The sequence below is a fragment of the Protopterus annectens genome, chromosome 1.part1 (assembly GCF_019279795.1).
Source record: "Protopterus annectens isolate FY-2018-M chromosome 1.part1, PAN1.0, whole genome shotgun sequence".
Classification (NCBI taxonomy): domain Eukaryota; kingdom Metazoa; phylum Chordata; order Ceratodontiformes; family Protopteridae; genus Protopterus; species Protopterus annectens.
In genome coordinates this window covers 1,443,722,325-1,443,744,423 of record NC_056726.1, presented here as the reverse complement: position 1 = coordinate 1,443,744,423, position 22,099 = coordinate 1,443,722,325, and the positions used below count along the sequence as shown (strand labels likewise).

Here is a 22,099-nt window from a genome sequence, read left to right as displayed (position 1 = left end):
GGGTGATGCCATCATTGAGTTCAATAAAATCTTCCTAGTTTTTTGAAGCTATGGATGAGGGCAAAACAGTGCACACTGCCTACCTTGATCAAGCACTTGAAACAACAGCTTGAGAGGCCTTAGAGGTGCCTCACAAAAAGAATACAGGGAGTAAATAAGTCCTATGTGGACCGTTTCAAAGCCCTAATCCTGAAGTCTGTCTCCTACATCATGATGCATGGCAATCTATGCTTAGCCTATAAAGTATCCTCTGATCCTACAATGATTGTTTTTTGCATATTTTCAAAACAAGTAGCATATTTTCAAAACAAATATTAATATCATAAATACTCTTTTTAACGACCTAAACCTTGTCAGTGACATAAACAGGACAAGTTGGAGGGGCAGGTCTGTGTCTGAAAGATTACCCCTTCTCCATAATAGGCTTCTCATTCATGTGAAGGAAAGCCCATCCTTAACCATATTCAAATGCAACTTGGATGAATGGAACAGAAATCACAAATTTACCTATATCTGTAATGGACAGGGGCAGCCTGTGAATGTTTGAGGTGTACAAAATATATATCATAACTCAGAATTCCTTGGGGTAGATACATCAGCAACATTTTGGTAATTTATGGTAAGCATGGTCAGGTTTAAATGACTGCTGGGGTGATAGTCTATTATACCATGACCCCCTATTAATATTCCAAAACGTGCACGCTGAGATCTCCGTTGCTTTTTTTAAAGCTGTCTCGCTATGTTAAACCCATTTAACATAGCGAGACAGGTTTAAAAAAAAAAAGCAACAGAGAAAGCAAGATCGTTGCTTATTTTAAAGCTGTCTCGCTATGTTAAACCCATTTAACATAGCGAAACAGTAAAAAAGCAACGGAGATGTTGCTTTCTCCATTGCTTTTGGCCACAGCTCTGATGTACTGTGTAGGCATGCGCAGTACATCAGAACTGCCGCGGATGCCAGACAGCTGCGGAAGGGCAGCAAAGAGGCATTATACAATGCCATTATTTAAGAAAAGTAATTGTTTCTTTTCTTAAATAATGTCATAGTATAATAGCAATAACCCACGCCTGGGTGTGGGTAATGCGGGATTTAACCACGGTTGTCTTTGTTTGGTCCCTCGGGCTTCGCCCTTGGGACCAAACCACGCCAACCGTGGTTAAATTCTGCATTACCCACACCCAGGCATGGGTTATTGCTATAGTAACCACCTATGAACCAATGTACACACTATATTCACCCTAGCATCCCTCAGAATAAAAAGAGACAAAGCCAACCTGCCCCATGGCTATCCTTGGCAACTAAACACAATAAACAGAAAAAGCCTGAAATAAATGTTTGGACAAAAAATTAAATAAAACTGTTCATATGTTATTAGCACAGGAACAAAAAAAATAACATATTAGTGAGACAATCAAAATATACAAACTTGTTGTTGTGTCTTTCGGCTTTTCCCGGTTAGGGGTCGCCACAGCGGAACTCCAGTCCACTAATTATTGGCAGTAGATTTTTACGTGTCGAGTTGCTGGCCCTGATGCACAACCTTCAACGAAGGCATGCCCATTCACGCATGTCTTCACATAGAAGACGCTCTATCTGAGAATCGAACAGGACAACATCTTACTGTGAGGTGACAATGCTACTGCAGCACCACCACCGCAGTAATCAAAATTGGCATGCTATCATTTAGTTTTTGTATGTGTAGTCTTGTCTTGGTAGCTTGTCATGAATTTACCAGTGTATAGACTGAGTCCAGAAGCAATTTTGGATTATTAGTTTGTAATCAGAATATACAAACTAATAATCCAAAATTGCTTCTGGACTCAGTCTATACACTGGTAAATTCATGACAAGTTACCAAGACAAGGCTATACATACAAAAACTAAATGATAGCATGCCCAACCAATTCAATACTCACTTTCTACAGACAGTACAGTCATCCATAAACCAGGAGTCTAATCAAGCTTTTGTTTTCCTTTCTTAATCAATAACTTCCTTCAACATATCCTGTAGCCTGAAACGAACAATAACTGGAGCTAAGACACTGTGTCAACACTTTTGGCGCAGTGGATAATCCAAAGGATAAGGTATAGAACTGATGATATAATCAAGACACACACATCCTTAAATCCCTGAAGTCTGGATGAAAAGGGATGTAATGATGAGCATCTTTTAAATCTAGTGTCACCAGAAAACTTACATCAGGACAAAAGCATAACAGGTTGTGAAATGACTGCATTTTTAACTTGGGACTATCACAAATGGGTTTAGGAAAAAAGATTCAGACCATGTCTTGATGTATTTTCATTCTTTGGCACCAAAAACATCTTTGAATAAAAACCTTTCCCAACTTGAGAAGGCGGAACTGGCTCTATCCCTCCATGAAATGGGTTAAAGGGCAGGGGAAAATAAAAGGACTCTGATCTGGTGAATGAAGAATTACCAGTTGGAAAGGAGGAATTTCCTCTACTGCTACCTTTAACCGTGATGAATAATTTTCAGAATCCATTAGCCTGAAATTATCTGTTGCCAAAGAGACAAGTGGAGATTCAGACTTTCTGGAATGGAAAAGGGTTTGTCAAGGTTGGGGTGACGGGGGAGCAAAATCCCCTAAATAGTAATTCTGACTTGTTGGACTGTCCTTGTCTTTTTTTTTTTTTTTTTTTTTGGAGGGGGAGGGCGTTCTTTTTGAAACCCTGTTGTCATGTCTATTTGCAGAATTTTGAGAGTGTTTAATTTAATTATTGACAAAACTGGTTAAGGGGTTTGCAAATTCCTTTGGAAAAGGAGGGCTGAAACTCTTAGAGATTCTCCATGAATCAGCTTACTTCTCTCATTATATGTTTTGGTAACATCCACAACAGAGGGACCAAACAGAAAATCTCTATCCAAAGGACAATTTAAATTCTCATTAATAAAATACACCAAAGCCAAATTTGAGGTGAAAATAGCTACTGAAGCCAAAGACAATCACAATCACTATTGTCGGTGCCAACACCATGATAGAACAAGTGAACTTATAAAACAACTAGCTGTGATCATAGATACCCCAGAACCAGTCTTCACCAATACCTGAACAGTTTTAATAGAAACCCCTAGCCATATACATAATTTGTGACACTGCTTTTCTTATGTCTCTTTACTTCTAATATAAGCCTTAGATGACTATATATAATAGTCTCTGGATCTGCTTAATACTTCACATCTTAGCTACAGTATTGAACGTTTCTACCGTACCAGTGTTTTTCCCTTAATTCAGTTACTTTGTATTTCTTAACATTAACCACAAGATCTGTTATCTATTTGATAAGCCCACTAATACACCTCATCAAATGATCAATGCATAATAGCTAATTTCATATGAATGCAATCTAATTAGCAAACATATGTGTAATTGTTAATGTATATTAAGTAATATCTGTGCATGCAATTACTGAACGTCTATTTAAAAATGTAATACAGTGGAGCTTTTCTTCCTGGGCCTTCAATGAAAATTAATTTCTGAGTAAATCCAGTCAGAAACACCTAGAAACAAAAGGCAAATAAAATAACTGAGAGATGAGTATAAGAATGGCCAGAGTATGGTAACTCACAAAAATACTATAGAATCACTGTAGTCTAAGACATAAAAAGATTCAGGTTCTTGAGATGGCACAAACTGAAAAATATTTTCCACTTGCCTATATATACGATTTTCTAATAGCAGCTTTCTTTGTCTCCTTTAATGCCTACTGCATGTCCCCAACAGATAGATGCCTAAAACTTATAAGGATTTTTTATCTAGTCAGTTTAGGTTGGGGTGTATCAAACTCCCCCTGTCCTGTGAGGAAGCTTGTGGTAGTTGCCCTTGGTCAGTTTCAAAAGGAGGGAGGAGCACTACTGCCTGTGCCAAAAAGGAGTCGCCAGAATTATCTGAATTATTCTAAATCTTGAGAAGCACTCTGGTTATTAAAGGAAAGGGTTGAAAAAATATACAGAAACATTCCACATTCATGGATATGAAAAGACATCTGTCTTTCAGGCCTACCTGCAAGGACGCATAGAGCAAAATTTCTTTAAATGCCTGTTTTGACTGTAGGCAAACAGGTGGTCTTGAGGTGTTCCCCACAAATGGATCAATTCTTGGAATACCCATTGGTGCAACTTCTGTTCACAGGGATTTGTCTGGGTCCTGCTTAGATTGTCTGCCACAATGTTTTTTCTCTAATGGAATTAATGTACCATGGTGGGGCAAATTGAACTGAGTTCATGCTAGATCATCTGCAAAAAGGGTAGGATCTGGTCCCCCGCCTTGCCTGTTTACGTACCATATTACTGTGGTATTACTTGTGATTGCTAATGGAGGGCCCTTAGTCTAAAGATGGTTCAGAGATTTTAAAGCATTTAATAGAGCCATCATCTCCCTGACATTTATATATTTTGTTTGATCCACAGACCCTGCACTTTCACTCCCTTGGGCACAACTCCCCAAGCAAAGTCTGAAGCATCTATTACAGACAGAATTATTTAACTCCCTTTTTATGACCTCCTGCACTGGAAATTGAAATGATAGAGGATGCTAGTGTTGAGTCCACACTGATTTGATAAATCATTGAATCTTTCTCATGTGAAGTCTGGCCAAGGGAATCATGAGAATAACAGGTCAAAACATCTTGTGAGAAGGAATGAGAGAATATTTTACTTTCTTCACCTGAAATCATACTCTGAGAAATAGGTTTACCAGCTAGGACAGCAATTCTTGACAAGCTGTTAAAATTAGGGAAAATGCAGGTGCCATGCAACCTACAATATACTGTTACAGGAGCCAAACACTTTGTAAACACTCTTGGAGCTTATAGATAACCCAAAGGGTAAAACAGCAAACTGATAATGCGAGCTAGATACAGAGAAAAGCAAAAAAAAAAAAAAAAAGGTAAAATTAACTGAAATGTGATGGTATAATATTTTAAATCCATAGTTACCAGAAAACTGGGAGGAAGAATGAGGGGTAAGGAGACTGTAGAGAAAGCATTTTGAATTTTGGAACTATGATGAGAAGGATTACAAAAGAAAGATCTAAGACAGGTCTCCAGGTTTTCTTTCTTTTGCTCCAGAAATTATTGAATAAAATCTTTTTTCCTATTTGATCTGAAGGAATAGGTTCTATTAGCCCCCTGAAGCAACATCTGATTCAGAACAGGAGGGAACATGGCAATTTGATTGGAAGGATGTGGAGGAATCTCTTGAACATAAGGAAGGTAGTCCCACTGCCAGCTGTAACATTTTGGAATGATTATTTCAAAACTAAACTGGAGGAAGATATCTAGTGTCACAGCAGAATGGATTTATGTGATTACCAGTATGGAGAGGAGACATCTAGCTTGTTTTTTAGGTTGTCCTTAGTTCTAGGAGAATCTGCCTTTCTTTTATGAACCTTCCTGCCACTATATTTAACACTGTGCTTGCTTGAACTTTGATGGATACTCTTGTTCTGTTTCCTAAAATAGAAACCTGAACTGGAAGAAATTATTCTGTTATGTTTAGGAAAGGAAGGTGGAAATTTCTGGGTAAATGCCTGAATTAACTTTCCCTTTTCATCAAATCCCTTTAAGACCTCTGCAGATCAAAGTCAAAGTAGTCTTTATTGTACTCCCCACTGCCTCATCTTTACCCACTAACTCACCCCTAGACTAAGTTGAACATCTTTCCCCTAAATTGTCAATGCACCTCATATGAACTTGTCTATATTCTCCTCCTTTTTTTAGTTTTTTCCTTTCTTGTCTTATCTTCAGTGCATCTTCAAGATTATCTCTACTAAACATAATGTATGAACAATCAAATGTTACTACCAGCTATACTTTTAATTGTATGCCTAAACCACTATGCTTATGTGAATATCTTATGTAATCATATGTTATTGTCTGCTATATTTTTATAACTGAATGTGTAAATATCTTATGTATAGCATGTTAGCAATTGTTCTGGAACTTTTCTCCCCGGGTCTCCTCTGAAAATGGACAGCTCTGTCCGGTTGGACCTTCCCGGTAAACAAATGTAAAATCAATCAATAAATAAATAAATGCACAGCCATGCAAGCTGAATGAAATTATTTTGCCTTGGTCCCTGTGCAAGACATAATGATGAATGCATAGTTTGAATGACAGTAAGACTAATGCACAAACAGTAGTAGTTAAAATATTAACAACACAATAAATTACCACATTTGGACAGGAAGACATTACACAATATTATACTAGTAGGTATTGCAAGACTATGACTTCACATTGTGATAGTTTAGAATATTGCACTTTATATATTCTGAAGTTCATATTGCATATGCATGGAGTGGTGACTCACTGCTGACTATTGCACATTCAAGAAGTAATAGCATAAGAAATCAGGCAAACTGTACCAGTTATTCAAATAATTTGCCAGATTGTTTACTATAGATGATACTTTGCAGCAACTGGCATATTGATCTGATTATTCACTGTCATGCCTGGCATTCAAGTTCAGCAGCCTTATGGATAGAGGGAAGAAGCTCCTGTTCAGTCATGGGTGCTGGAACCATAGAGCCAGAGGAAGGGGAAGCCCTTCCACTTTTACAGCTGCAAGACCTGTCGGAATGAAGTGGAGTTTTCATGCTAATGTGGATTCGTGCGCGGAAGTTAAACTAGCTGTTCTTGTTCTCTTATTGCTCTGTGTTACAGAGCACAGAGTCAAGGTGTGTGTGTGTGTGTGTGTGTGTGTGTGTGTGTGTGTGTGTGTGTGTGTGTGTGTGTGTGTGTTACTCAGGCTCAAACAAGAGCCTGAATTCTCTACCAACACCACTACCTGTGATTCAGAGAGTTGAGTCCATAACTCTCAACTGTCCGGATTTTCATGGGTCTATTTTATAACATCAAAGTCTTAAAAATTTGAATGTTATAATATTGACCCCTATTCAGCGAATGCTTGAAATAGCGAAGCTGCAGAACACTGAATATTTTCCTAGGGAAAGTATACGGTGGGCCGTTTCTGTGGCTTCACCATTTCCTCGATTGTGGTGCGAATGTGACGGACCGGGTTAAGGTAAGTGTGCGAACGGACCGAGGTAAGGTGAGTGTGTGATAGTTAGGGACCTTAGGGATAGGAAGCGTGTAAGGAGAGTGTGTGATAGTTAGAGACCTTAGGGTCAGGGAGCAGGTAAGGTGAGTGTGAGATAGTTAGGGACCTTAGGGTTAGGTTAAGGTAAGTGGATAGCTTGTAGTATATGTACAGTTTAGTGTAGGGTTCTGTGAAGTGTGTATGTGTGGATTATGAATTTTGGTGCACTTGTGATGTGTGTGTGTATTCTAGGAACAGCAATTTTTTTCCAAGGGAAAAAATTCGCTGTTCTGAGCGTTCAAGTATATCACATTTTCAGATTCCAAGGTCGAGCTTATGCTGTTCGATATTTTGGAATTTCGATAATGTGATATAGACCCATTTTCACAGAATATTTGGCTCATACTTTTGGTCTGCTCCTCTTAAAATTTGTAGTTTTCTGGCAAATCAGTGAGAACTGAATTCACTAAATAATGTTAGCCCTTTAAGTTTTAGTCTTCCTATCTTTCAGTAAACACATGGTAACACAAAACACTTTATTTTAGCAACCTTCTAAGATTATACAAGCAATATTTAAAACGTGTCCCTGGTTTTGGGCATTTGCCCCCCCAAATAAATTTTGTTTTTTTTTTATAGATTTCTTGTGCTGTGAAGTTGAGAGATTTAGTTGAGCGTCAAATGGATTTTACAAGAAGCTGAGACCTTCAGGGGAAGAGAAGTTTAGAGCTACTTATGCTAAGTTGCTTGCATTGTTAGTAGCACAAGTAGTATACAGTATGCAGATGGATCGCTGATATTGTACTGTGTTGTACTTTAAAGGGAGTGAATGCTGAAGTCCTATGAATGTCCTCCTTTGGAGGAGTTACCCAGTAACTATGTTTCTGTTATCTGTTTGCCATCCATTCCCCATTGCAAAATCACTAGCTTATCATTTTTTTTTAATATAGCATAGGCAATTTATCCTTCAAGGGCAACAGGCAATTTATTTGTAGTTGAAACAATGAAATATAAAGTTGTTTGCTAGCAGCAACCTCTTCATTAGTTACAGATCCCTTTAATGTGGAATTATTTAGATGAATTACTTCTCCAGAGATTTTACATATTTACTGATATTAGTGCATTGTAATGACAGACATTTGAGTGGCCTTTTATGAAATTTTCTGAAATGGGTAGTTTTGTCATTATTGGTTCATACATTTTGTGCAATTGCTTACTAGGAGACTGTTCCAAACTACAAATTTAAAACCCAGTCTAACAAGTGGTGCTGTATTACACAAGGAATATAATTTAATACAGTCAGGTTAATACAAACAGGAAGGTGAATCAAAGAATACATACATGTATGCTTGCTCACAGGATGCAGAAGATCAGAATAGTGGAAGAGATCAGTCAACAATGAAGTCCCCCAGGGTTTGGTGCTGAGGCATTTTCTGTTTGGCATATACATCTCAAAAGTAGAAGGAAATACCAAAGGGCTTTGGCCAATTAAGTTTGAGATGACTACAAGCTAGGAGCTGTTATTGAATCCCCAAATGACTTAGCCATCATGCAGGAAGATTTGTCCCAAACAATAACTGATGCCAGAATCATGAATTGAAACTAAACTCCAAGAAATACATTATTGTATCCTTTGAGAAGTCATCTACTCCAGGGAACTGTCAAACTGACAATGCCTCCTGAGAACTGACCCAGTTGTTTGGCATTTGGAAACTTGTATGTACAGTGACCTAACTTTTGACCAATATGTGCCCATAGTCATAACAAAGTCTTTCTATATTGCACAGCTTATAAACAAATTGATTTTGACTAGATCTAGAGATGTTATTGTCCCACTTTACAAAGCCCTCATTAGGTCAATCATTTTATATAATGCCCACTTTGTCATGTATCTGTGCAAACCCATGCAACAATTGGAATTCCCACTGAGATACCTTACTAAAAGGATACAAGTCCTAAATCATAGGTCTTGCATGGACCACCTCAAAGATTTATCACTATGCTCAGTATCCTACAGAGTGCTTAGAGGTGATGTATCTGGCATACAAGGCATCCTCCGACCTAATACAAATGGACCTACTGAACATCCGCAAGTCAAATGGCATCAGAAATACTCAGTCCAGGTATCTAAACTGAATGTTATGGAGAGATGGATATATCACAGAGGCTACCGCTGTTCCAGAACAGACTATCCATTTTAGTAAAACAAACCTCATCCCTGTCTATATTAAAATGCAACTTGGATCTAAGGATGAGTAATAGAAAATGTACTCCAGGATTGCCCCTTTTGTCACTAATGCATAGAGGCAGTTCCTAAATGCTGCATCCCTTATATAGGTCCCCTCAAATTATGTAGAATATGATTACATTTATTCTCACTAGTGCTAATATACAATCATCAGCCATGGGATAGGTAAGACCAATCAGGAAATGTTAATTCAAGCACCAGAAGAGAAATTGGCTAAGCTTAAAATGTCCTCCAAGTGAAATTAGGTTGTGGTAATAAATAGTTTTAAAAAATTGTCATTTTAGATCACTAAGTGCCACTCTCACCCCCCCCCCAGTCCTCAACAGCTTTGGGCACCTCTGTATTCAGTCTAGATGTTTTGCAGTGTAAGCTGCAATACCACCTGCCTGAGGAAAAGCAGAAGTACATGCCATGGGCAGGGTGAGTGGGATCATTGATTATCTTCGTAGCTCTTCCCACACACCAAATCTCATGTATATCATCCATGGATGGGAGCGAGGAACCAATGACTTTTTTTTCTGTCCTCACTACCCTCAGGAGAGCCTTGCATTCAGAAGCTTTGCAGTCCATACCAATCTATGATGTTATTTGAGAGGATGCTCTTGATGATCCCCCTGTAGTAGGATTTGAAGATGGACTGAGACAGGTTTGCCTTCCTCAGTTTGCAGAAGAAGTGCAGACATTGTTGTGCCTTCTTCACTGTGTGGCTAATATGAGTCGACCAGGATAGTTCATCTCATCTGAGATGTGTACCCCCAGTAACCCAGTGTTTTTGACTCTTTCCACTGCCACCTCTTAATTTCCAGAGGTTAGTATATCTCCTGAGTCCTCTTGAAGTCCACTATTAATTCTTTGCTGTTACTTACATTTAAGGCCAGATCGTTGCTGTTGCACCAGCCTATCAGCTGCTCCACTTCATCTATGTAGGCTGTTTTTCTCACCATTTCTGACAAGACCTATGACAGTTTTATCATCCGCAAACTTGATGATTTTGTTGGATTCAAGCTTGGCCATGGAGTCTGTGTCAACAAGGTGAATAGCATAAAGAACACTTCTTTATCTAGGATATCATTAAAAATTAAATTTTTAACATCCTCTGGTAAATTTTGAGAGTGTGACCAAGCAAAACTTCTGAAAACAGAGCCATTGGCAACAGCAGCTCTCGAAACAACATCAGCTGTGTTATAAATTCACATCAAAGGAAATTTGATTTCCTGAGATCTTGCAGATACCACATAATTCATTAATGCTTTAGCATCTGAAGGAGAGAGAAGAACAATTAAATTCCTTAACTATCATAAGAAGCCAGGTGAAAGAAGAAAAACATTTTTCACAAACTTATCAAAAGCCTTTCCCAGTTTGTCAGAAGAGTTAAAGCTGGCAGCTAAAAAAATTGGAAGATGCTGACTTTGACAAGGAAATTACTGCAGGATCTGCTTTGCTCTAGGATTTAAATAAAAAATAGAAAAAGAAGAAGAAGAAACTTATGGGATTAAGGCACCTACTACTGCTTATACGATTTTTCAGGAACAGATGATTTATTGCCAGAAAAGATGCAGGCTGCCAAAAGGTATACTCCAAGGTTGGCAAAACAAAAGGGACAGCTAGAGTCTGAGGCAAATCTACCTATAATAAATCATATTTTTCTGTGATTCCATCATATCATCTTTCTTTTGAAAGAACTCCTTCCTTCTGGAAGTATTATCAGAAAAATATCATTCTTCAGGAGGGGAATTTTAAAATGTGCTCTCTTTAGTGTCAGGTTCTCCATCCTGTAAACAGGGAAAATGAGAAGCACAGTTCCAACCTCATTACTGTCCCTCAGACTGGTAATCAGTATTTGAATCTTTTTTGAGGAGGATAATCATCTTTCAAAATATGAAAGGTTATCTTTAACCCTTTTGCCAAAACCAGCCAGGCATGTGCTTTGGGAGAGGAAAAATGTCTAGATATGTTTCCTTTCTTAAGAGACCCCCTAGAAAACAGGTGGCTAATCAGATGGTCCTATTTTGGAGAAGATGCTCCTCAGATCAACTAAGGGAAGAAGCATTCCTTGCTATCTTCCACAAAGCCTTCTCAGAATGGTTAAAATGGTCTTACTTCTCAAGCCATAATATTATCAGAAAAAAACATTCTTATGGAGGGGAATCTGAAGACAAGCTCTTTTCAGCATCACAGTCAGTGGCATCATGAGGAACAACACAAGACAAACCAAGAGAAAAAGACACCATTCTGAGGAACAACTGATGGCCACAACAGTCAACCAGCAGTGACTTGATGTGAAGATATGTGAAAGCTGACAGCCTAGCTAGATAAAATTTTGTAGATAATTCTGTAATTTGTAAATATTAATATAAGACACATGCTTGTTCTCTTAAATTGAAGAAAATGGTGTTGAATGTGGAACTGCAAAAATGTGACAACAGTGCATTCGGCTGTAGGAAACCTAATAAGTCAAGCATTGTATAATTGTTTGATCACAAAACCCAGAGCCGAGATGTCTGGATGAAGGAATTCTTGCTTTTGTTTTGAGACAGAATTAATTGCTAGAATTTGCATGTAAAGAAATGTCTTTTATTGCTGTAGCTTCCTGACTAGGTGTAACATCAAAATGGCTGTTACCCTCTGAGCTTCTGTTAGCCCAGGACATAGAAAATAATGATGTAATCTTAAATGAGTCAGTGGTACTGTTTATCAATTTAAGGACAGAGAGACTCAGAGCATTTTGCATTTGTCTTGAGAACATCCAACATTACCAGCACTCTGCCTATGAACTACATGTATATTTATTTTAGAACTGTGTTTTCTCTTAGATATAGCTAAGAAATGGGATGATTAGATTAGTTTTTTTTCTGTATTGATGCCAGAACTTTTCTACTGTATTATTTTAAGTATTTCTCTGTGATCTCTGAACTCTTGGCTAGCACTGTGTAGTAAGAAGTATTGTCTTGTGTTTTTATTATTTATTATTAAATATTTTTAAACCTTTCAACTATGGCTGTTTTGTGTAGAGATAATTTAAGCTCTAGAGTACATTGCATGTATATAGTGATACTGTACAAGTCACTTCAATAAGCTTTGCTGTTCAGTCACACTTACCATTTGGATAATAATATTGCATAGTAATAATTGGACACCCTTTGATAAGGGCCTTATTAGTGGCTGATATTAGAGGCTGGTGGCAAGTGGTACTACCATATAGTCTGGGTAAAATGGGCACAGCTAGAGAACCTGTGCCAGCCTTCCCCAGTAGTGTCTGTGTGTTTGTATATAACTCATATCCCAAAACGTGTGTGTGCATGTCAGCTACTTGGGCAGGGACATGAAGCACTGGTTGGACAGAGAGGATTCTGGAGGTTTTAGCTTGACCATTAGGCTGAGATCTGGACCCTATAGCTGTGCCAGTGGGGACTCGGAGTCTTATTGGGGATCTGGAGCAAAAGGGACAGACCAACCCCAGACTGACTGTGATCTCTATGTGCTCTTGAGGGAAATTGTACTTTACTGTGCATGTATTTGTTATCCTTCCCTATGTGGACGCCCCTCACTGGTGTTATTAGTCTCAAAACAAAAGCAAGGATTCCTTCATCCAGACATCTCGGCTCTGCGTTTTGTGATCAAACAATTATACAAGGCTTGACTTATCAGCTTTCCTACAGCAGAGTGCACTGTTGTTATATTTTTGAAGTTCCACATTTAACACCAATTTTTACATTTAAGAGAACAAGCCTGTGGCTCATATTAATATTTACAAATGATAGAATTATCTACAAAATCCTATCTAGCTGAGCTGGCAGCCTTCACATATCTTCACAACTGAGATAAGGAAAAAGTTGGCCTATAGACCAAACCTTCTCTGGGAAATGTATTCTTGTTGCATCTGGGAGAGGGTTCGATAATATTACTAGGACCCTGGTCCATGTCGCAGTTGTGATAGGAGTCTTACAGGTGGATAGGGGAGCCAAAGATATTCAGTGTGATATCTCCTAACTAAAAATGCAGTTTTTGATGTAAAATGTTTTAATGGCAGTCATTCAACACACTTGTCCTGGTTATTCACAAGTCTATGCATACACAGTACAGTTTTCACCACAAAAAAATAAGTTAGAGAACTCCCAAAGGGACTGAGGACTGGCTTATGATGAGGAAAAGGTGTCTGATAACTTAATGGAGCTCAGAAAAAGTAGGTAAGCTAACTTCCAGGAAAATAACTTTTCGTGGCAAAAATTACCACAGACCGCTTAATGATGATGATATCTAAGCCCCCTCCCCTCAGGTTTGTTATTTTCTCTTAAATACATATTTTTTCACAAAAAAATAAAAAGTATCTCAAAGAAACCTGTCAAAGATTTGAGATAAAGCATAACAATAGTTCAAAAGGGTTGAAATTTCCTACTTAAGGCTTACTTAAGAAATCAAAATTATTTTTCTCTGAAAACATACATGTGGAAGGTAATCCCCAGCAGTAAACTTGTCTGCCCAGCCTTGCTGAAGTGCTTGGCAACACATCACCCGAAGCTCATTGGTGGCAAAAATGTTGTGAAGTTTTGGTGCCCTTTATAGTTTCCATGCACATGGCAGTGGCTAGGGCACTCGTAAGGTGCCTATCCTTTTGACATTGGCTGGCTGGCCTGATCCTGGGCAGGACATTCCATATAGCTTAGGCTAATGCAGCAGTGATCTAGTTATGAACATCATGTGTTGTCAAAGCTCTTTGGTGGCAAAAAAGTGCTCTTACATGCGTTATTGTGGAGCTTTTCTCCCTGGAGCCTCCTGAAAACAGACTTCTTGACCAGTTGGACTTTCGCAGTAAACAAATATAAAATAAAATAAAATAAAATTAATGAACAAATAAATAAATAAATCATGGGTTGTAGCTATGCAAGTTTGTGATTGCAGCTCTTGTCAATGTGTGAAGGAATATACAGATGGGGACAGAAGGGCACAGGCAGTATTTGTGAATATACATGTCCTTACTTCATTATGAGATATAGGACTGAGTCCTATAGAAGTGTCCTCAGATGTCAGGATGCTTGTGTGGGCACAAGCAGCTGTTATGGCTGCATTCCATGATGGCGGCCTCCCAATGGCTCTCTCTCACCCCATACTATGCAATGTACATCCTTCTGACTCACCAAGGAACTTCCTCTGTACAGCCTCATCTTCACTCTTCTGGAGGGTTTCTCTGACTTCTTACAAAACAGGTACTTTAAAATGGTGTACATTCACACACAGTCATCTAGCCAATCTTTTCTCTATGGAGTTCAAAAAGGCTGTGTTTAAGGACATTGTTCTTTTTAAACATTATTAATTCCTTTGTTACTACTGTAAATAAGTACATGTTCATAGGTATATAACAGGCTAATGAGTTCCAGGGACATTATAAGCTTAGCTGCATAAGCCAATCCAACTTCGTCCCCTTGTAAAATGTGCATCTAAATTGGAGGGGTATGTTACTTATGGGATTTCTAAAAGTTATGGGGGGGGTGTGTTAGTTGGGGAATATTTACTCTTGGCCTCTATCTATAGGAGACACAAGAGCCAACCCTGGGATGAATTTACGATTTCCCTTTCAATGGTCAAGGCTACATTTGAAGAGGGATAGGGATGGACTCTGCTTCACATGAATGGTAAGCCTATTCCAGAGCACAGAGATCCTTTGAGACACATCTGGGGTAGACAGAATGTTCTATTTATGTCTCAATCAACGTTTAAATCCCTGAATCTAATGTTTCTGTTGCTGTTCATTTTGCAGATGTGCAAAAGTTCCATCAGGGCTGAATCAAAGGATGCCTTATATGCTAGGCACAGATCACCTCAAAACAACCTGTAGTAGACAGAGACATGGCTGCAAGGTGATCTGTATAGGACAATGTGTTAATACCCTGGATTCTCTTGGTGAGGAACCTCTGTGGGTGATCCAAATGTTGTATATGCCTAGTCAGGTGTATGCTGAAGGGGATATTGTACTCAATTATGGGTCTGATAAGAGCTGGGTAGAGTGGTACTATAACTGCCTTGGACATAGATGCCATATCCTTATAAGGTGGGCAATGTAGAATGATTTTCTTATCACTCAAGCTATGTGTTGATCAAGGACTAGATTACTGTCTACATGTGTTCTCCAGGTCAAGTCTTGGGGGCGTTATGCCACTGGAGTAATTTGCTTGAACTGATGTTTTCCCAAAAGGCAGTATAATGCACTTCTTTGCACTGAGTTTTAATCTATGGCTTTGGAACCAGTCATTATTTCTGTTTTAGACCTTCTTGCAGGATGTTGGTGTCATGGAGGAATTTATGATAGCACCCAATTTTGTGGTTGCCTACGAACTTGATGAGAGGCCCTTGACATTAGCCTTCACATCCAAGAAGTAGATGCCAATCAGGCTGGGCCCAGTGAAGAGCCCTGTGGTACTCCTCAGGTGACCTGCCTGTTGGTGGAGGTGGACTCACCAATCCCAACTTCCTGGGTCCTATCTGTGAGTCAACTGGCAATCCATTTACTTATGTATGGATTTAGGCTTAGTTTGGTATGTTTGCCTATAATACCTGAGTGCGGCATTGTATCAGATGCCTTAACCACATATAGGTAGGCAGTATGCACCATTATTCCCTTATCCATTGCCTTGGTTAACCTCTCAAAGTCTACTAGGTTGGTAGACATAACCTTTACCCTGTCAAAACCAAACTGAGATGGGTCCACTCTCTGCAGGTTGCCAAAGTCTTTGTTGATCATTTCCATGATAATTTGTTCCACAACTTTGCATATTGTTAGACTAATGGGTTTCTGGATTTGGTTGATGATTCACCCTTGTGAATGTATAACCACTGTCATCATCCATTCTCTTGCTATGTAACCTGTTTTGAGGCTTAAGTTGAAAAGTGACTCAAGCCATCCTGATAAGTCATGTTTCAGGTTATTTAGGAAACAACTCGGGATATTGTCAGGCCCTGCTGATGCTGTGTTTTTTGCCTTAGCAAGCACCACCATAACCTGCTCCCTGCTAGTAGTTATGGTGTTTGTTAGCAGAGATTTCCCAGGGGGTGACAGGGGGAGTCGGAGTTGATGTTTGAGCTGAATTTTATCAGTAGCAGCTTTGCTATATCTCTCTACTCATTGAAAGTGGTACTGCTTACTACAAGTTCAGCAAACTGTTGCTTTTTACCTCTGAGGTTTTGGACATAGCTGCAGAAGGCCTTGCTGTTGCCTTTAGCCTGTAAGGCTATCTTGAAATTGTAATTGGCCTTGTTGGATTCAATTAGTGCTCTTAATTTCCTGTCTCTGTTATCAGGCACATCATCCTTTAATCAAACGACATCATCATCTGGGAATCGGTCTCTTCTTCCCAGATCATCTGCAAGTCACCAAATGTGACTACTGCCCAAATCTGAGTTTTCTCAGTACTGGGGCCTGACAAAGTCCCCTTCAACAAAACCAGTGAAATGGTCCTTAGAACAAATTAGTGACTCCACCTTTGCGAAGATGAATAGAAATTCACCGACCCTGATGGTGGGTGGTGCTTTAAAATCTTTTAAGTATCTTGTTTGGCTTGATCCTACCACTGCCTTTCCCACAACACTTTGAAAAAAAAAAAACAACTGCCATATTTACTCCTACTATAGAGCAAGCAAACTACTGACTGAGGAAAGACCAACATCATTGGGCAAAGAAATGTCTTCCCAACACTTCAGTCATTGAAAACACTTCTTCTCACAACATAATTGTTCAAAATCATATTTGTTGTGTCAAAACAGTTACAGGCAGACAGGCAATCTCTTTACTAACTAGCCATAAAGTAAATTGGCCAGCTTTTAATCAAACTTCATGCCGCCTTCCTCTCCAGTAACCTACTATACACAATTTTCAGCTGAGACCACTGCAAGTCCATACATTGCCTTACTGCTGTTAAATAACCCACAGGATCCTCACACTTGTGGCTTATACTGACAGTGCCACTCTTCTTTGCATTCTACACTTCTCCCTCACTTGCACTGACAAATCATTCCATTCCCTTGGCCCCCAAATGTGGAACTCACTCACCCACTAGTGCATGTCAGTCACCTTCCCCAGACTCCTTCAATGTTCTATTTAGACTCCTTCTAAGCAACAAAACAACAACACCTATGTTGGCTTCATTACCTAAATGACTCAATCATTTCTTAACATTTCTTCTTCTCTCCCCCAGCAGGACTTCATATAACATTCTTAGCAGCTGATTTTCTGTTAATTACTAATATTAATACTGCTGTACTTTTTAACCTGTCTTATCATATTTGTCCTCCATTATGCCAGCTCCCAACCCCTAATGTGAGCCCACCACTCCTTCACATACTGCCTTGACTCTGATGTAATGTTATATAATGTCATGTATCCCTGGGCTGAGACTGGTCCAGTGGAATTAATGCTCTACCCCAGTTAACAAATTCAAAACAAAATAAACACTCCAACAATATTTCTTCTCATTTTATTTTTACATATTTATCTGCATATGATGTCTACCCAACTTTTTATCAACATCAGATGTAAGACTTAAGGATTTCATAGTAGATCGGATGCCTCCAATGAGGAAATAAACAAAAAGATCCCTTTATAAACATATGTTAGAAATAAATAATGCATATGCATGAAGTTTGCAGTACTGTAAGAAGTGAAAGAGAATGTAATTGGAGGAATTGAAATGTCTTATTACAGGATTGTATTAATTTACATTAATACATTTATTAAGAGATGATAAAGCATTGGGTTAAACTGACTTTCTAATATACAAGCTGGTCTTAAGCTAAGGGAATCAAAGAAATAAGCATGTCTCTTTCCAACACTTGTGGTTGTGGTAGGAGCATTTACGTTGTTCTGTCCTCTTACCTGAAGAGACACCTTAGAGTGTGAAAGCTAGTAAATGTGTTGAAGTTAAGTCAATGAAAGCTATGTGCTACATTTTTGCTCCTTTAAGCTATTTGTGACCTGCTGTTAATATAGTATGAGTTTTACTTGACTTGGTGTGTAAACATTGAGCTACTCTTACTGGAACCCTGAAATCACACTCTGATGAAGAAAGAAGAACAGATCAAGCTTTATTCCCCATTTATGATACTACTTGGATGCATATAACTCACAAGCATTGCATGTTCAATCAATGGGACTCTCAGTGAGAGAAACATAGCTACAAAGCCCTCATTAAATTTAATGAATGAGGTTTAAGGGAAGGTAGGAATTATATCTTTTATGTAATGTACTATATGATAATTATTATAAAGAAAGAAAGCGTATATGCAATATAATGTATGCAAACAAAAATGTTAATATGGTTTATCTTCCTTTATATTAATGTATGTATGCCTGTGTCGTAAAAGATAATTTAATAAAGGTGTTTAAAAAACTAATATACCCTTTGAATATATTTTCAGACAAAACATTACACTCACTTGAACCCAGTTTATGAAATCAGACAGTATGGAAGTATATCAAATTCTCACATTTTGGTCAATAGCATATCCATTCTTCTTGAAAGCCTCCCTTTCTTCTTTTACAGATCTTTGTCAAATGTTTCTTTCTTTTAAAACTACAAAATGTATTTAATGCTGCATACTTTTCTTTCATGCTCATATCTAAACTTAGTCCACTAACTTTGAATTTCAAAAGTGCCATGACTATGGAATACTTTGATACTCTCATCATTATTGTGACTATATTTTCATTGTTATGCTTAATTGTACACTGTTTGACTAATATTTTATCTTATGCATATTCATTTCTTCAGTTAATTCCTTGCATTGCACATCTCTAATGTTGCTCACTATGCATACAATCTTCGGCTCTAGATAAGGTGAGGTGTGCATCTAAGAGCCTGTGCATCTGATAAGAGCCTGCCCTGTTTTTTTTTTAAACCACAGACTACATGTCCTCCCTGTGGTTGCGTGGGTTTTCTCCAGGTGCTCCGGTTTCCTCCCACATCCCAAAGACATGCAGTAGGTGGATTGGACACTCTAAATTGGCCCTAGGTGTGAGTGTGTGCATGTGTGTGCCTTCTATGGAAGGTTGGGCGCCAGGCTGGCAACTCGACACCGTGAAACTCCACTGCCAATCATGAGCGGACAGATGATCCGCTGTGGCGACCCCTAACCGGGAAAAGCCGAAAGAAGAAGAAGAAGACTATTCTGTCTCTTACTAGCAAATCATGTAATCCACCAAACTCACTGTTATAGGCTCTGTACATACGCATCTATTATTTCCACTTGACCCTTGTTTTTTTGTAAATAAATTCTGAATAGATGACAGATTTTTTTTCTAGCCTTACAGTTCTTGAATTTCACCCTTATTTTTGCTGCTGTTTTATTTATACCACTCTTGAAAAGAAAAAGTATTACATGCTTTCAAGGTCACTTCCCCTGAGATATGCAGAAATGTGCAAATTGCATTTCCATGCTTTTTAACTTTAGTGCTCACAGTGAGGAACAAATTGAATTTCTGGCTCCAGGTTTCAGTCTGTGAAACTGCCTTGCAGTAATGGAATGACTAGCAATTGCATTTAGATGACAATTTGCTGGAAAGAAAGAAACATGATAGGTGCTTTTTTCAAACACAATGGTGACTCTACTTTGAGAGACCAAACTAATCCTAAACTATGAATCACATGACTATAATACCAAATGGTAAACAATTTTAAAAAATGAATATTTTCATTTCTGACATTATAGAACATTTGTAATGTTTATCAAGATGCTCAGAAATACTCTGACAACTTTGATATTTTACCAGCTTCCAAGACGTCTTTAATGTATCTGCCTTCAAGAAAGAAGTGTACCACATGACATGCATTTCCTGTCTGTGAGTGTTTTAATATTTAAAGGTATATAACCCATAATACTGCAATGGGGGGTGATTACATGAAGTTAAAATAGTTCAGCTAAGATGAAACAATAAACATATGTAGGGCTAATGAGCTGTATTTATCTATTTATTTATTAATTGCTAGTTGTGCAAAAAAATTGGGTTGTGGAAAGATGAATGCAGTGTTTTACTAAACATGATGGGGTCAGATACAAGAATTATAAAACACTTTTTATAATAGGCTACATATATTACTTGTTATATAATCTATGAAAATCCTTATTACTAATGAATATTTTTTTTTTTTAGTTTGGATTGCCTTCCTTCACCTGGCCATTTTGCTTCTCAGCGCTTCTCTTTCTGTTACTCAGAACAAACAACAAGGCTATTTACAAATTGCCACTTTCCAAAGTCACATACCCAGAAGCCAATCGCAAATATTACTTAGAAATAAAAAAAGAAAAGGAAGACAACAATGATTCTGTGTAACACTCTGAAATGTTTTAAAATGCAGACTGCATAAAAGTGAAAGTAAGGAATATGAAAGAGTTCAACAGTGCAGGCAGGCTGTGTGAACTGCACTGCCATCTGTATCAAGGGTTTTTAAGCAGCACATTTTAGCATTGTGGGACTTTTTTGTTTCAATGTTCACATGTAACTATGCAACAAATTTCTTGGGTGAAGCCTGTACATTTTTTTTTTCTCTTAAGATTCTTATTTTCAATAGTCTGTGTCACAAGGAGCTACTGCAAAGAAAACATTTCCTCAGGGAAGACGCTGTCTGCAAAGAAAATATTTGTTTAAGTGCACATTTTCATTTTACTACACAAAGAGCCAAAAGGCTGATTTTTTTATTATGTTTTAAACAAATTTTTTTAAAAATTTTATATAATTAGTTCAGCAATGAAAAATGAATAAGAGCACAGTATTTTTTCTTTGGATCTGATTAATTCATGTCTACTTTGTAAATTAATATTGAAACAAAATTCACATGAGGTGCATTTTATTACTATTTTGAAAAAGGTGATAACATTTTCTGTTGTAAATCTCTGCAATAAATGAGATCTTATTGTTCAATTTAAGCTGTATTTTCTTTGTTTAAAAAATAAATATACAGGATATATCAGAAATAACACTGCAAACAAAAATGCCATTACAGATGCCACCTAAACACTTATGTTATTCTAAGGTGTTGTGCAGTGGCAATCTGCATAAAGAATGCAACTGTGATATATAATGTTGCAGTGATAAGCAGGAGTCCCAGTACAAAGCAGTATCAATGGCAGGCTTTAGGAAACTAGCATATATAAAGATATTCATGCTTGAATGGTCTGAATTATTTATGCATTTCTGTCTTGGGATTTCAAGGGCAGCATTTTGTGATGTCTTTTAGTACTACTGCATTGCTTCCAACATCTAGTTCTCAAATATTTTTGTACTGTATGGAGTGCTAAGATTGTGCTCACATATTGGAAAAGGATAAACAAGCTGAGCGATTACTTAGCCCAAGACTAGATTATAACAGTGCTTGGGATGCTTAGACTTTTATTAAGCATCCCTATGCACTGCTACGATCAAGTCTCACTCAATGGACATTGCTAGCTGACAAAGAACAGCAACAGAAAGTAAAACACCTTTTATAAGCTGCTAGAAATTCACTCTGCCACACGTAGATACTTTTGTTCTAACACACATTTTGTTTAACAACTTTTAAAGATCCTCATTCTTCAGAGGGACTCTTCATTCCTGCTTACTATCTCGTTGACATTATGCCAGGCATTACATCTCAGAAGTAGATGCCAAACAGATCATCAATCAGCACCAAACCCTGGGGGACCTCATTGGCGACTGACCTTTTTGTGGCGGTAGCTTTCCCTCTTTTAATATCCTGCGTCCAATTTCTGAGGTGGTTGGCAGTCCAGTGGAGGTGAAGGAGTTTATTCTTAGTTAACATTTCTACTA

General features: G+C 38.0%; 1 protein-coding gene across 1 annotated transcript in view; it reads left to right on the top strand.

Moving 5' to 3' along the window:
- The window catches only part of LOC122810855 (urea transporter 2-like), a 1,084,839-nt gene extending 1,063,620 nt beyond the window's left edge, over positions 1-21,219 (top strand). Inside the window, exon 11 of the mRNA XM_044082408.1 lies at positions 20,447-21,219. Coding sequence (XP_043938343.1) covers positions 20,447-20,626 — 180 coding nt within the window. The 3' untranslated portion in view covers positions 20,627-21,219. The remainder of the gene's footprint in view (positions 1-20,446) is intronic.
- Positions 21,220-22,099: the final 880 nt, after the last annotated feature.